The 12,922-nt window shown below is 40.2% G+C and overlaps 1 protein-coding gene and 1 long non-coding RNA gene across 5 annotated transcripts in view; one reads left to right on the plus strand and one right to left on the minus strand.

Annotated features, from left to right (window-relative positions):
• LOC146479956 (uncharacterized) overlaps positions 1–12,349 on the minus strand; it is a 34,126-nt gene extending 21,777 nt beyond the window's left edge. Inside the window, exons 1-5 of one of the 4 annotated variants that reach the window (XM_085110806.1) lie at positions 12,270–12,337; positions 11,923–12,128; positions 10,441–10,552; positions 7,366–7,515; positions 4,799–7,118 (exon numbers count right to left, since the gene is read on the minus strand). In XM_085110806.1, coding sequence (XP_084966932.1) covers positions 6,586–7,118; positions 7,366–7,515; positions 10,441–10,552; positions 11,923–12,128; positions 12,270–12,279 — 1,011 coding nt within the window. In that variant the 5' untranslated portion in view covers positions 12,280–12,337 and the 3' untranslated portion in view covers positions 4,799–6,585. Of the gene's footprint in view, positions 1–4,798; positions 7,119–7,365; positions 7,516–10,440; positions 10,553–11,922 lie in introns of those variants that run through there. The other 3 variants (XR_014864923.1, XR_014864924.1, XM_085110805.1) reach the window with 3 other exon arrangements.
• On the plus strand, positions 3,030–4,649 carry LOC146479958 (uncharacterized). Its single transcript, XR_014864929.1, has 2 exons — positions 3,030–3,078; positions 4,179–4,649. It is a non-coding gene; the product is annotated as an uncharacterized LOC146479958 (long non-coding RNA).
• Positions 12,350–12,922: the final 573 nt, after the last annotated feature.

Genomic DNA, 12,922 nt, shown 5'->3' on the forward strand with positions numbered 1-12,922 from the left:
AGAAAGAAAACATAGTTGGCCAATTAGAGGGTTTGTCCAAGAGAAGCTGCCTGAAATTTCTCGCTCAACTCTGGGATCCTCTCGGACTTGTCTCACCTGTTACCATCAAGTTCAGAATCGACTTGCAAGAATTGTGGGGTTCAGGTTTCAGCTGGGATGAGATCCTTCCAGAGCGTATTCAGCAAACATGGTTAGAGAATATCCAGTCCTTAAATCATCTCTTGTCATTTCAATTTGACCGCAAGCTTAAACCAAGCAGCGCAGTGGGCGTGCCCCAAATACATGGATTCTCCGATGGTGGTGAACTGGGTTATGGTGCAGTCATCTTCCTCCGGTGGAAACTTGCAAGTGGAAACTACTACTGTGTTCCAGTCATGACAAAGGCTTTCGTCGCACCTCTCAAGAAGAAAAGCATCCCGAGATTAGAACTGTTAGGCTGTTTGGCACTTGCACGGATGTACGATACATGCGTAAAGGCATTGGACTTCGCAAACGCCGCGGGCTGGGAAAGATTCTTCTGGGTCGATTCAACAACCGTTTTGTCCTGGATCAGAACGCCTCCACGGGAATTCAGGCCCTTCGTGTCTGCCAGAGTGGCTGAAATTCAAGAGACAACTGGGACAGAACAAATTCGCTACATCAAGTCAAACAACAACCCTGCTGATGCCCTAACGAGGGGACTTGATCTTAATTATCTTATGAAGTGGTCTAAAGGACCATCCCTCCTGGAGTTGCCGGAAGCAGAGTGGCCCAGCTTTGAAGACCACACCCAAGATACTACCCATGAGGACGACCCTACAGCTTCAAAAGAGAAGAAAACGTTTCGGAAAGAGAAGAAAGCTGGCAAACATCACACTGCCTCTGCAGACGTTTATCCTGAACATTACCAACCTGGATGTGAAGAAAATCCTATTCTTTTGCATTTGCTGAAAACGTGTTCAACGTACTCCAAGATACGGAAAACCCTCGCGTACGTCCGACGTTTTATTCATAACGCGCGGAAACTGAACCCGAAGTCAGGGCCCATTTCAGTCCAGGAACTGAAGGCTGCTGAGACCCATCTTCTAAAGTGGAGTCAATTTCACGTCCACGAAGAAAGTTTGGACAAGAAACTGATGGTGAAGAAGGGTGAAGATGGCCTTTTTCGTGCGCATGGACGACTCGAAGATGTTAGATATCTCCCGGAAGAGCTGAGAAGGCCTATTATCTTACCACGAGATCACCCTTTTGTAAACTTGCTTCTGCGTGACCTCCACGAACGGCGTGGACATTGTGGCTATAAGAGCCTAATCCACGAGGCCAGGAAGAGATTTTGGATCATTGGACTCCGCAGAATGGCTAAGACCGTCACCTCAAAGTGTGTCACGTGCAGAAAGCTACGGAAAAGGCCCCTGAACCAGCTCATGGGACAGATCCCAAATCTAAGAGTAGCAGCAGGCTTCCCGGCATTTTCAAACACTGCTATGGACATGTTCGGGCCAGTACAGATTAAGCTCGGTCGCAAAACTCTCAAAGAGGCACAGGTAATCATCTTCGCTTGTATGACAACACGTGCAGTACATCTAGAGATGGTCACCGATAAAACCTCAGACGCGTTCTTAATGGCCTTTCGGAGATTTGCCTGCCTACGTGGATATCCCAATGTTTGTTGGTCAGACCATGGAACGAACTTCGTTGGTGCCCAAGGATATCTACAGGAAATCGTGCAGAACTGGGATTTTCCCAAGGTGAAGAGTGTCCTCTCTGATGACTTTGCCTGCGAGTTCAGTTGGGAGTGGAATACACCACATGCGAGTCACCAGAACGGAGTTGTTGAGACCCTAATTAAGTCGGTCAGACAAGCACTTAACTCCACTTGCAAGAACGACGCATACACCGAGGAGCAATGGCGAACGTTCCTGTCAGAAATTACGTACATGGTCAACAGCCGACCGCTGTACCCCAGTTCCGACGAAATCTGGGAAGCCCCGCCAATCACTCCGAACGACCTTCTTATCGGCCCTCACAATCCACCACCGCAACCAGAAGCCGAGGAAAGAACCAATCCACGACAATTACTCAGAAGCACGCAAAACAGGCTTGCAGATTTCTGGAGAAGTTGGATGAAGTATTTTGCCCCAAACTTATTACCAAGAAATAAGTGGTTTCGCGTACGTGATAATATCCAGACCGGAGATCTCGTATTGGAACTGGACCCCAAACACAAAAGATGTGCGTGGAAAATGGCGCTTATTATAGGTACCTTTCCGGGAAACGACGGCCTTGTCCGAAAAGTGAGAATCAAGACAAGAGACGGAGAGTACGACAGACCGATCCACAAACTGTGTTTAATTGCGACCAAGGAAGAGCTCAATGCAGGACTACTTTAGTTTAAGAGCAATTCAAGAACAATGAACACTTGATGACAAATCGTTGCTCAATTAGAACTAAGTTCTCAATTTCCACACTCGGGCGGAGTGATTCGCACTTAGTGTAAGACTTGCTCATTAGTTTTTGGCGCGAAAGCAAACGCACGAAAGTTCTCAAACCTATGTTATGCAAATAAGGCTCAACTACTTAAACACTAGCGCGCCGCTTAGTCAAGCGCGCCATGATGTGTCAAGAGTGTGGTTAAGCCTACAGAATTGTAAGTCATACATTTCCAGCGATCGTTTGCTAGTTCTTTATGACAAGTTTAGTTTTTCAAACAATATTGTTCTTTTCCTTTCAGTTTGACTATTGCTGTTAAATAGATGCAACTAGTGCAAGAATAAAACGCTCCACATTTCAATGACGCCCAGTAGCCTTCACATCAAGTAACGCTTCGCAACGAAAGCGCGAAACAAGCCCAATGCAATTACAAAATTAGACTTGCGGTCTCCCATTGTCGACCGCGGTAAGGGGGTTAGCTTCCAAAGAAATGAATGTTTGGTTTTATTAATGGGGAGTTGGTAAGGTAATCTGGCCTTCCTAAAGAGACTTGAGAGCTGACATTTCAAGTATTAGCCCTTTATTAGAGTGAATTCATTTGCTGAATGCGCGAGAAGAGTTTTGATCTTCTTTTTGAAAACCCCCAGAGAGTCACATTGCCTTAGATCTGTTCTAGGCTTAAGCAATATAAAATTCAATGCAAGGCTGATCGGGCAGCTAAAACAATTTTATTGTCCAATATTTCGGTTAGACAATACTAACCTTCTTCAGGGGCGGCAAAAAGCTAAGTAAAAATTGGAAATAAACGGTTACAATAAAAAAAGACGATACAAATGAAAAGTTGAGGTGTGATTGGTTGATAAATAAAGAAAGCTGAGACGTGTACAGTAGACAGATTAATTTTCATCGCGTCTGTTCATTCCATATTAATACAGTCGAACCTGTATATAACCGGCCACCCTCGGGACTTGAGGAACTGGCCGCTTAATACAGGATCACTAAAAATACTCACTGGGCGTCGTCTAATGTCAATTTTAATGACGTATCATACAAAACACTTCATGCAAGGAAACAATAGAACAATTAACACTCTTTTAAGTGATCAATACTTTAAACAAAGTTCAGTGCCAACATGTAACTTAATGGTATAATATACGTAACATTGTGTAAAAGTACTATGCAATAAATATAAATTGTCCTCTACTCTTCTACGGTATACAGTGCTCTATTTCTATGACTTATATACAGTTCACAACAAAATATCTCATTCCGTCATTTCACTGAGTTGTTACGCTCAATGTTCAATATCACATGGCTGAAGAACAAGCTAATTAAAGATGAGGTTCTTGCTAGAGAGTGAAGCATATTCAAAACAAACTTTTTTTTAGCGTTCGTGATATGGTACTGTACTTCAGCACAGTGCGGACACCCGAAATGCGTTCACGATATTAAACGGCCGAGTATCAGCTTACAGTAGCTTTGTTCTTGTTACTTATTTATAGTGATGCTGAATTGCATTTTAAACACAATAAAATACCGCATAAAATGACAAATGGCTTAGTTTTCATTCAAGGGTGGCCGCTTAATACAGGTAAAAATAACAAAGAAAGACAAACATAGGACTGCTACAGGGTGGCCGCGGCCGCTTAATAGAGGTGGCCGCCTAATACAGGTAACAAATGCAGCGTTTGTATGAGCGAAAAATCGGGACTTTAAAAACTGGCCGCTTAATAGAGGGTGGCCGCTTAATACAGGGCCGTTATATACAGGTTCGACTGTATAAGCAATATAAGTTTGTTAACTGAGTTTCTTAGACCATAATTAGTTTTATATTTACATGTTGTGAAAATACATTGGAGTGAGATTATGTAAAGTTTTGAAAACCATGATGACCTTGTGCTTTCTCCGGTTAGAGATCAACTTTTTCGCATCCAAGTGCGTCCAGAAGAGGAGAAGAACTAACTTCATAGCTAGATTTTGTTAGTACCCTAGCGCCTAGCGGTACGATTATGTATATAACATTAGCAAAAATCAGCCAAAAATTTGTAAACAATCCCACAATACCTCACTCGCATCAGAGTCCCCGTGGCTTCCGGAGTGGGGAATTATGGGATCTTTCTATAATTACGGAAACTGACAAATACACGGTAAACACTCGTTTCCATCTCTCAAACTGACTTTGGAAATTCACTTGAAACTACATGAAACTTATTCCAAAGTGGAGAGGAAAAGAAAGAAAAGTGATTGACCCTAAAAAGATCGGTGCTAAGACCCAAAATGATGTTCCTTGCCTAGCTGGAGCTTTAGGCACCCAATTCTCTGCCTTATAAATGGGGCTCTGTTCGTTGAACAACAGCGCTATGAAGATAAGGAAGACGACATTGTGTAAACCACTTAAGGTGTCCAGTGTCAGTTTGAGATATGAAAACACTGAAGTGTTAACCCTGAAACAAGCGGAATCATCACCGTTTTGAACATTATTCAGTGGCACCTAGCACCTAACTAGAAAATTGAAGGGAAATAATTAAAAGTTGTTTCCTGGATTCTCATATTATTTTATGGCCATTTAAACGGCAAATTGGTGCAAGCAAATAAGCTGTCAGTTTGATCTGTTCGATTTTCTCAGCTGGAAATTTAAATTGCCAAAATTTAGGAAATTAGGGAATCTATAAATCCTCGTTTTTACGAGCAACTAATCCCTTTTGTTTCAAGGGCTTGTTCCGCACTTTCAAATGACATTTTTACATCTCCTGAAACAAAAGGGGTTAGTTTTTCAGCGATGCGAGAGTTTAACGGTGCTAGTTTTCCTTCACAGTTTAACAGGTTTTCCTATCCTGAGTATCAGGTGTTTCTAAGGGGAGGGGGAGATGACAGATAATCGGGCTGTCTTTTTCGCGGTCCGAAAAAAAGAGGAAAATTGGCGTCTTTTCATTTTATATTTATATTTTCACAGGTATTTACAGCAGTGTGCAAAGCACAATGAAAGAGGAATAAACAAGCTTTGGAAATAAAAAGAATATTCCTCTCCAGAAAGCTATTACAGTTCACTTAAATTGTTCACTGCTACCAAATGTGCGTGGACACAGCGGGAAACTTCGATTTTATGATTTACGAAAGCGTATCCGTCTGTTTGAAACGTTCATCAGATTTTGATCCTGCCGGGTGTGATAAAGATGTTCATGATGGGAAATTTTGTTCCCAGAACAATTAAAACGGCATATAATCGCACTGATTATTCAGCACCTTGGCACACGTCTCTCGGTTTCCGACGTTTCTGAAATACTGAAAATTTCCTTTTTAATAGTTTAGTTGCAACGTCGTCGCAAACCTGACAAAAGTATACCCTTAAAAGGGCTGCCCGAAAAGTAAGTGAAATGCGTCCGCCATTACGCACTCAAACAGCAACTACTTGAGCCGACAGATTTTGTGCAGCGGCTTCCCTCTCGTGACGTCATCGTATCATCTAGAGGGCATCGAAAAGCGAGAAAAAGTAGTCGAAATGCTCAAGATCTTCCTCTAATTCTATCGAATATGACTCTGATTTCAGTTCTAACTCGATTGGTAATTTTGAAGACAATGGGAATGGTTCTCAGTGAAGTGGAGGGATAACATGACGTCACATTGTACTCGCTCCATCTTGCGGACATTTTTTAATTGAGTAGACGGTAAAACGAATGTGGAAATTACGCTTGAAATAATCGAGCTCCCCTTTGGAATTACAACTTAAAATTTGGCATGGGTAGTACTTTCCTCCTATACTTTCGAATGTTGAAGATAAAAGAAAAGATAAAAACTATGGCCAAAGGAGCACTTTAAACTCTTGGTGTGTTATCGCGTGGACAAAACGAAAAGAGAATTTTGCGCATTAAAAGAACAGAATCTACTGGTATTCGTATGATGTGAAAAGGTCCTTAGAATTCGCTCCGATAGAGTGTAGTAAAGATCTTTAGGACGACCATTTTTTCTCTTCAGGGAGACACAAGTAAGTAATTGTGTAGACTATTTACACGTTACAGGTTAATTATTTTGTTTAGAGTCTGGCTTGCCGCGATTAGCTCTTCGCTTTTTGCAAGCCAGCCTAGTTAAAGTTGTAAGTTGTGAATTAATAAAAATAAAAGTCAAAACTAAAACTGGTGATAAATTTTTTCTAACACTTATGTTGAACCAAAATGTTTTCTAACGAACCAAAACTTGCCAGAAATCGCTCGAAGACAAGCCAACTCTGAGGTCATCACATTCCCATCTCGCTTTGTATGTACCAAGAAGCCAGTGGTATTTACCCCCTACAATGGCAACGTGATGGTAAAGTCGTCCGTCGCCATTATCTCCAAAAGTTTTAGAGCTCCATTTTCTTTCGTACCACTGATTACAACTATTTGCTAACATCGAATTGTCATTCTCCATTCTCACAAAGGAGCCACATGAACCAGGCAAGACATTGGTCTGACCGCTGAAGTACTGGACGACAGCTTCTCCTGGGCTGTTAGTGGCTGTGGTCACATGGAATGTACGTCCCACCTTTTGCTTTCTGCAGTGGAATCTTAGTTGAGTGAAAGACAAGTGCTCTCGCAGCTCCCTCATAGCACTATTTTCTACAACCATCTTGTTGCTTTGGTAACCGCTTATTCCACGGTATGACACCTTTTTGGACAACTGAGGTGCGGTGGCTGAACTGTCAATAACCACATTCAAAACAAGAAGCCATCCACCTGAAATAAACAGGTTACAAAAAATTAAAGAAAAAATAAAAAAAAGTTGAATTTATATTGGACCAGTGTGTCAAAATTTACCGACAAAACTGATCCTGTACGAGCATTCATATTCTCTCTCAGAGTAGAAAGAAAATAGGACGATAAAATTGGCGTTGTCTTTACAAGGATCTCATCGCTGCATTCTACTTTTACTGGCCTCTATGCACTTACACAATGTTGTACAATTGAACTTTCCAGAACCTACCTCCGTCAGTTGTCATGTCACAGAAAACTTTTAAAGGGTTTCCATTCCTTTCGGGGTCGATCCAGTACTCCCCGCTTTGGTTCGAGTTTCCAAAATTCCGGATGTCTTTGCAGGAATGAGCTGGGTGGTCTGGGCGTGTGCCAATGATCACTGAAAAACGAACAAACAAACAGCTTTAAAACTTAGTAGTCTGAGTTGTAACAACAGTACCACGGCATGATATTGTTATACTTGCGAAACAGCAACGATGCTACACGTCTTTGCAAATTCGTTTTCCTCGAAATAAAAGTTGTCGTGAAATTTTTCACAAAATTTCTATGATAGTTTACTTCTATGAACTATTTAGAGAAATGAAATAAAAAAAGATGGATCAACTTGTCGATCGATCCGAAGAAGCTGCGATCCACTCAATTGCCCCAAAATGGCTTGCAATATTCGCTTCCAAAAATGAGTTTATTTGATCAGTACTTGCCTTCACAGTACGATTTAACGATCTTCCCAAAATGTAATTATCCTTTACAAATTTATGCTTGGTGTTTTAAGCCCGTAGAGTGCCAGACTCATAAAAGTTCGAGCTTTGAGCCACAGCAAATAACCTCAATACGCCCTTTAATAAAGAACAATTTCAAAGGGACTTGTCCGTTGCACTTCTATTGCAGTGCGTCGCTTCAATTATCTAGGACAGATCGAAGCGACTTTACACACGTCGCTGCTCAATCGAATCATCGCCTATTGCCCTTTCGAAATCCCTAGTACAAGAAAGAAACACAATTTATTTTGAAGCCCCATTTTTTAAGTTAAACTTATAACGCAAAATGTCTTCATTCATACAGATTGACGGAGGACAAGAAGGAGAGAAGCAAGACAACAAGAGGTTCAAATCATGAAAATGTTTATGCAATAAACAAACATCTTTGATGTAAGTACATTTTCTTGGGATTGTTGTTTCTTTTTGATCGGTTGTCGCTCATGAATTCTGTGATTCAGATGAAGCCAAAGCCAAGGTTTCCTCGGTGCATCACGACGCTAGGAGGCTTTCGATCACATCAAAATGAGCTTTGTCAGTTAATTATGCACAAAGATTGTTCCGTATTTTCCTGAAGTCAGGCCAAAATTCCTATTCTAAACCTTTCCTTGTGTACAATTCACTGTGCGACCGAAATCGAATGTTGAATAAGAATCCCATCAAAATGTTTTCATATTAAAATGGCCACCATATTGAAAGAAGATGGTTGCTATGTAACATGTCACGTGAGCTTTAACTTGTGGGTTGATTGGCTAATAATTTGTTTTGGTCCCGGTTATCAAATTTGATAACTGTTCCGGACTGGTGGTAATGGTAATGATAATGCATTTATATACTGCATTTTCTATTTATATTTTTACAATAACTGTCCAAATTCCCGCGCGCTGATTGGCTCGTAACTATTGTCTATAAGAGTACAGACAATAAAAATGACGTCAGATGTAACGCGCGCGCTTTCTCAACGAAAAAAAAAAAGCCAATTCCGCTCGCACTTTTTCCATGTTATTGTAAAAAACAAATCGACGGCAGTTTGCTATGGTCTATACTCTTATAGACCATAAAATGACGCCATAAAATGTCCAAAACTTGGCAGTGAAACCACTCGCCTGCGGCTCGTGGTTCCACTTGAGTTTTGAACATTTTTTGACGTCATTTTATGGTCTATAAGAGTATAGACCATAGAAAACTGCCGTCGATTTGTTAAATATTCAAATGCGGTTTACATCAGCATATGTCCATTCGCGACCTCATCCTACCCTCCCAACCCATGAAATCATAAAAACAGCACAAAGACCAGACCAGCACATCGGGAACTCCATGCCCTACTCTTTGCGATTAGTGTGTGGGTTCTTTAACGTCCCACAGGGTTATGAACATTGAAGTGTTGTGAGACGGGGCCTACGGTTTATCGTCCTTATCCGAGAAGACTAGAAAGTCTAACCATTTGCAGATGTCATTACAAAGGCAACACTTTCTCCTCAGTTATTTAAAGACCCTGAGTGTTGGTCCGGCCGGTATTTGAACCCAAGACCTCCCGCTCGGTAGTCCGATGCTAAATCAACTGAGTTAACCGGTCGGCGGCACATAGATAAATCACAACTTAGAAAAACGTTAAACATAAAAATGTTTGAAACATAACCGGCAACAATAGGTTAATTTCGCGGCAGGGAAGCAAAATATGAAGTAATAGTTAAGAAATTTGCTGAATAAAGCCTTTTGACTTTTGACTTTTGACACTATCGACCCAAAACGTTTCTTGTGTGCAAGGTCTCAGTATCAGTATGCCCGCAAGTCGCTGGGGGCAAGCTCGTACAGAGTTCAGGCAATAATTCGTTTTTCTCTCGTTAATTTTTTTTCTTAAACTTTTTAGACATAAGATAAGGTAAAATAAGCTCAGATAAAATAACGAAATAAAAAAGATAGGTCGCCATGCTCGTCTAGGAGGAAATAGCCATTTAGCAATTGACTAGGCTCAGCATATAGGAAAACAGAAGAAGGGCTGAGCCTGAAACATATGGATTTTTTCTTCAACCATTATTTGACACCTTGATTTTCCTATCACCTAGGGATATGTCATCGCAATTTTATAACAGGTTAAGGAAGACACAGCTGGCCATGGCCATGGTGGAGCCCGCGTTGTCTTATCCGTTGCGCTGGGAAAAGGTAACGCGGGCCCTGGGAGCAACACGGAAATATAACACGTTTTAATAAGGGCCGTAAGGAGCTAGTTCTGTGCGGTTTATGGCTATTTGTGAAAAAAAAAAAAAAGATCCTAGCAAAGGTCATTGTAATTTGGGGGTAACAACACATTTTTCAGATAAAAGGCTCTAATTTATGGACGGTTCCCCCCTCCCCCATCAATTTTGTTTTAGGTTTCCAATAACTCTTGTTATGGTATCCTTTCGCGCATGGCAATAAGTCGAGCAAAAATTCCTTTTTTAAGTAGGCACAGCCCGAAGAATGTATGCGAAGTAACAAAAGGAAGCACTGCCCTTAATTTATCTTTCACAGAGTTAAATCGTTTAACATGAAGTAGGTAGCTAACTCACCGGTACAGTGAATTCCCGCATATCCTGGCACACAAAGACACTCATATTTATCTTCTTCATACTTTGCCACGCAAATGCCTCTGTTTTTACATGGATTTCCGGAACAGGGAGTCTAGGAAGTTAAAAAAAAAATAAATAACAAAAAACAATACCTTAAGGTGGCTCTATACCATTTTTTCAGTTTTCGCTGGTAGTGATATATATTTTTCTTGATGTTCTGGTTCTTTCAGCCCTGTGAAAATATCTGGGTTCAAACATAGTTTCGAGTACCTAAGTCCTTATGCTTTGCTTAAAACACCGTTACAACTGGTAAAACCCGTTTCCATGGCAGCCAGCAGATGATACTTCCGTTGATTCCTTTACTCCTAGCTAGTTTCAAAACGGGTTTGTCCGAATTTGGCGCGGCATAATTTCGCTATTTTTTGGGTAAAGAAGAGAGAAACTCCAGAGTATCTCCTCATAATCCTAACATTGAGCCAATTTTCAGAACAAATTCAGCGTGGAAAACTCGTAAAAATAGCCTTACCTTTCAGGCAAAAGAAGAGAGAAACTCCAGAGTATCTCCTCATAAAGTAAAAAAAAAATTCTGTACATACTTTTGACCAATTTCTGCAATTTTCGCTTTTACCATTTATTGCAGTTGTCCATGTATAATTCTCCCTAAGATTTTTTTGAGTACAAATACCAGCTACATCGTAACATTGAGCCAATTAAAGAAAAATTCAGCGTGGAAAACTCGTAAAAAAAGCCTTACTTTTCAGGCTAAAACTGGCCTTGTTTTGCGCGCCTGCAGCATAATGTAAATTCACGTATCAGTTTAAAACTGCGCGCGCTCGCGTCATTTTAGTAACCACTCGCCTTGCGCCAAATAACTGTATGGAGTCACTTTAAGCACCATTTACCCTGGTGTGGTTTTTTTGAGTTCCTGAGTCTGGACTCTTCGTAACTTCAAGAGCATTAAAGCTGTGAGTTAATTTAAATGCTTACATTTTTTACCTTTCGTAAAAGTCTCGATGTTTTATCACCCCTTTAAAAGACAGCTCATAAACAGTTACTAAGAGCAACTGAACTTTGGGTGAAAATTCAAACGTACGACGTAAACGAAGGGGCACAATGATATGAATAAGTTAAATGCTATAAATAATTTAGCATTTTAGAACCAGACAGAGCGACAACAGACATTTTTCGTTCAAATTGTGTTCGATGATATTAAATCAACAGCCAGAGGCTTTGAAAGTAAATGTCCTTCAATGTTTCCTAGTATTAAAAAGAACATCATTGCACAGAAACTCTGAAAAGAGAATGGGTAACGAATCAAGAACTTTTCTTAATTTTGACTTTCGTTGTGACACGCAGAACATCATGGCGATGGGCGAACAAACATTTTATAGAACCCTACGTTTTACATCCAAGCGTGCAGGAAAACACAAGAATCTTATACTGGTTACCTTTATGTCCTAATAATGCCCGATATGTATTTACCTTTATGCTAAAATGATGGAAGTCTGGATTAGCATTAAACTTGTCAGATTTGTTGTAGATATCAGTGGGCAGTAGTTCACACGCCAGCCTGTCTTGCACGACAGTTGCTGAAGCCAAGTTGAACGAGAAGCATTTTGTGTTGTGGGCGCAGAGTTGAGCACATTCTTGTCGGCTTTCCAAGGTTGTCCTTGTTATTGGAGACACATCTAAGCAATGGTGTTGGTGTCTTTTAAAGTTGGCATAAAATATTCCCCTTTCGGGATTTCTTCTTAAACTTTTCGCCTTTTGAAAATAAATTATTTGCTGCGCTGATACAGCTGCTAAGATTATTGTTAAGACAAATGTACTTTCTTTCATTTCGAGAAATTACCCACCTTCGGTAAAATTCATAGAGAGGGTGACCTCTTTCGCAAAGGTAATTGATAGAGACGTGCTCAGAAAGCAAAGTTATTAATGTTATAATTACAGACTCTTAAATAATCTTATGAAAACATACCATATATGGTAACATTTACTTGGCAGCTTGTTGTGCAGGATACATAACAAGCAATTTTTTTACTTCCATCACGTAACGTGGTTTTCAGAACGGTCCAATAAAGACTAAATATACAAAAGGTTAAAAAATACAATATATAAGACAGAATTACAAACTGATAAAAACAACAATTTAAACTAGAAGCTGAAACTACAAAGATATCATCGATGAGGCTAAAAACTTTAGATAGATAAAAAATGATCAAAGCAAAGAAGCTAAAACTTCAAAAATTCTTACCAAAAGAGTTAATTAAAAAATCTGGCAAACACGTTTCGCTTAAAAGTAGCAATATTCGGTGCATTTCTGGTCTCTCTCTCTAATTCATACATTATAAATGCCACTATTCGTTAGTAAATTCATAGAGTGGTCAATAAGTCCATTAATGCACTTGTAAATATATATACAACGATGGTAAGATCTACGTTGTTTTAGGTTCAGTTACTTTAAAGTTACCAGGGCATCAGC

Source organism: Pavona decussata, unplaced genomic scaffold, assembly GCF_977016875.1.
Source record: "Pavona decussata unplaced genomic scaffold, jaPavDecu1.1 SCAFFOLD_58, whole genome shotgun sequence".
NCBI lineage: Eukaryota > Metazoa > Cnidaria > Anthozoa > Scleractinia > Agariciidae > Pavona > Pavona decussata.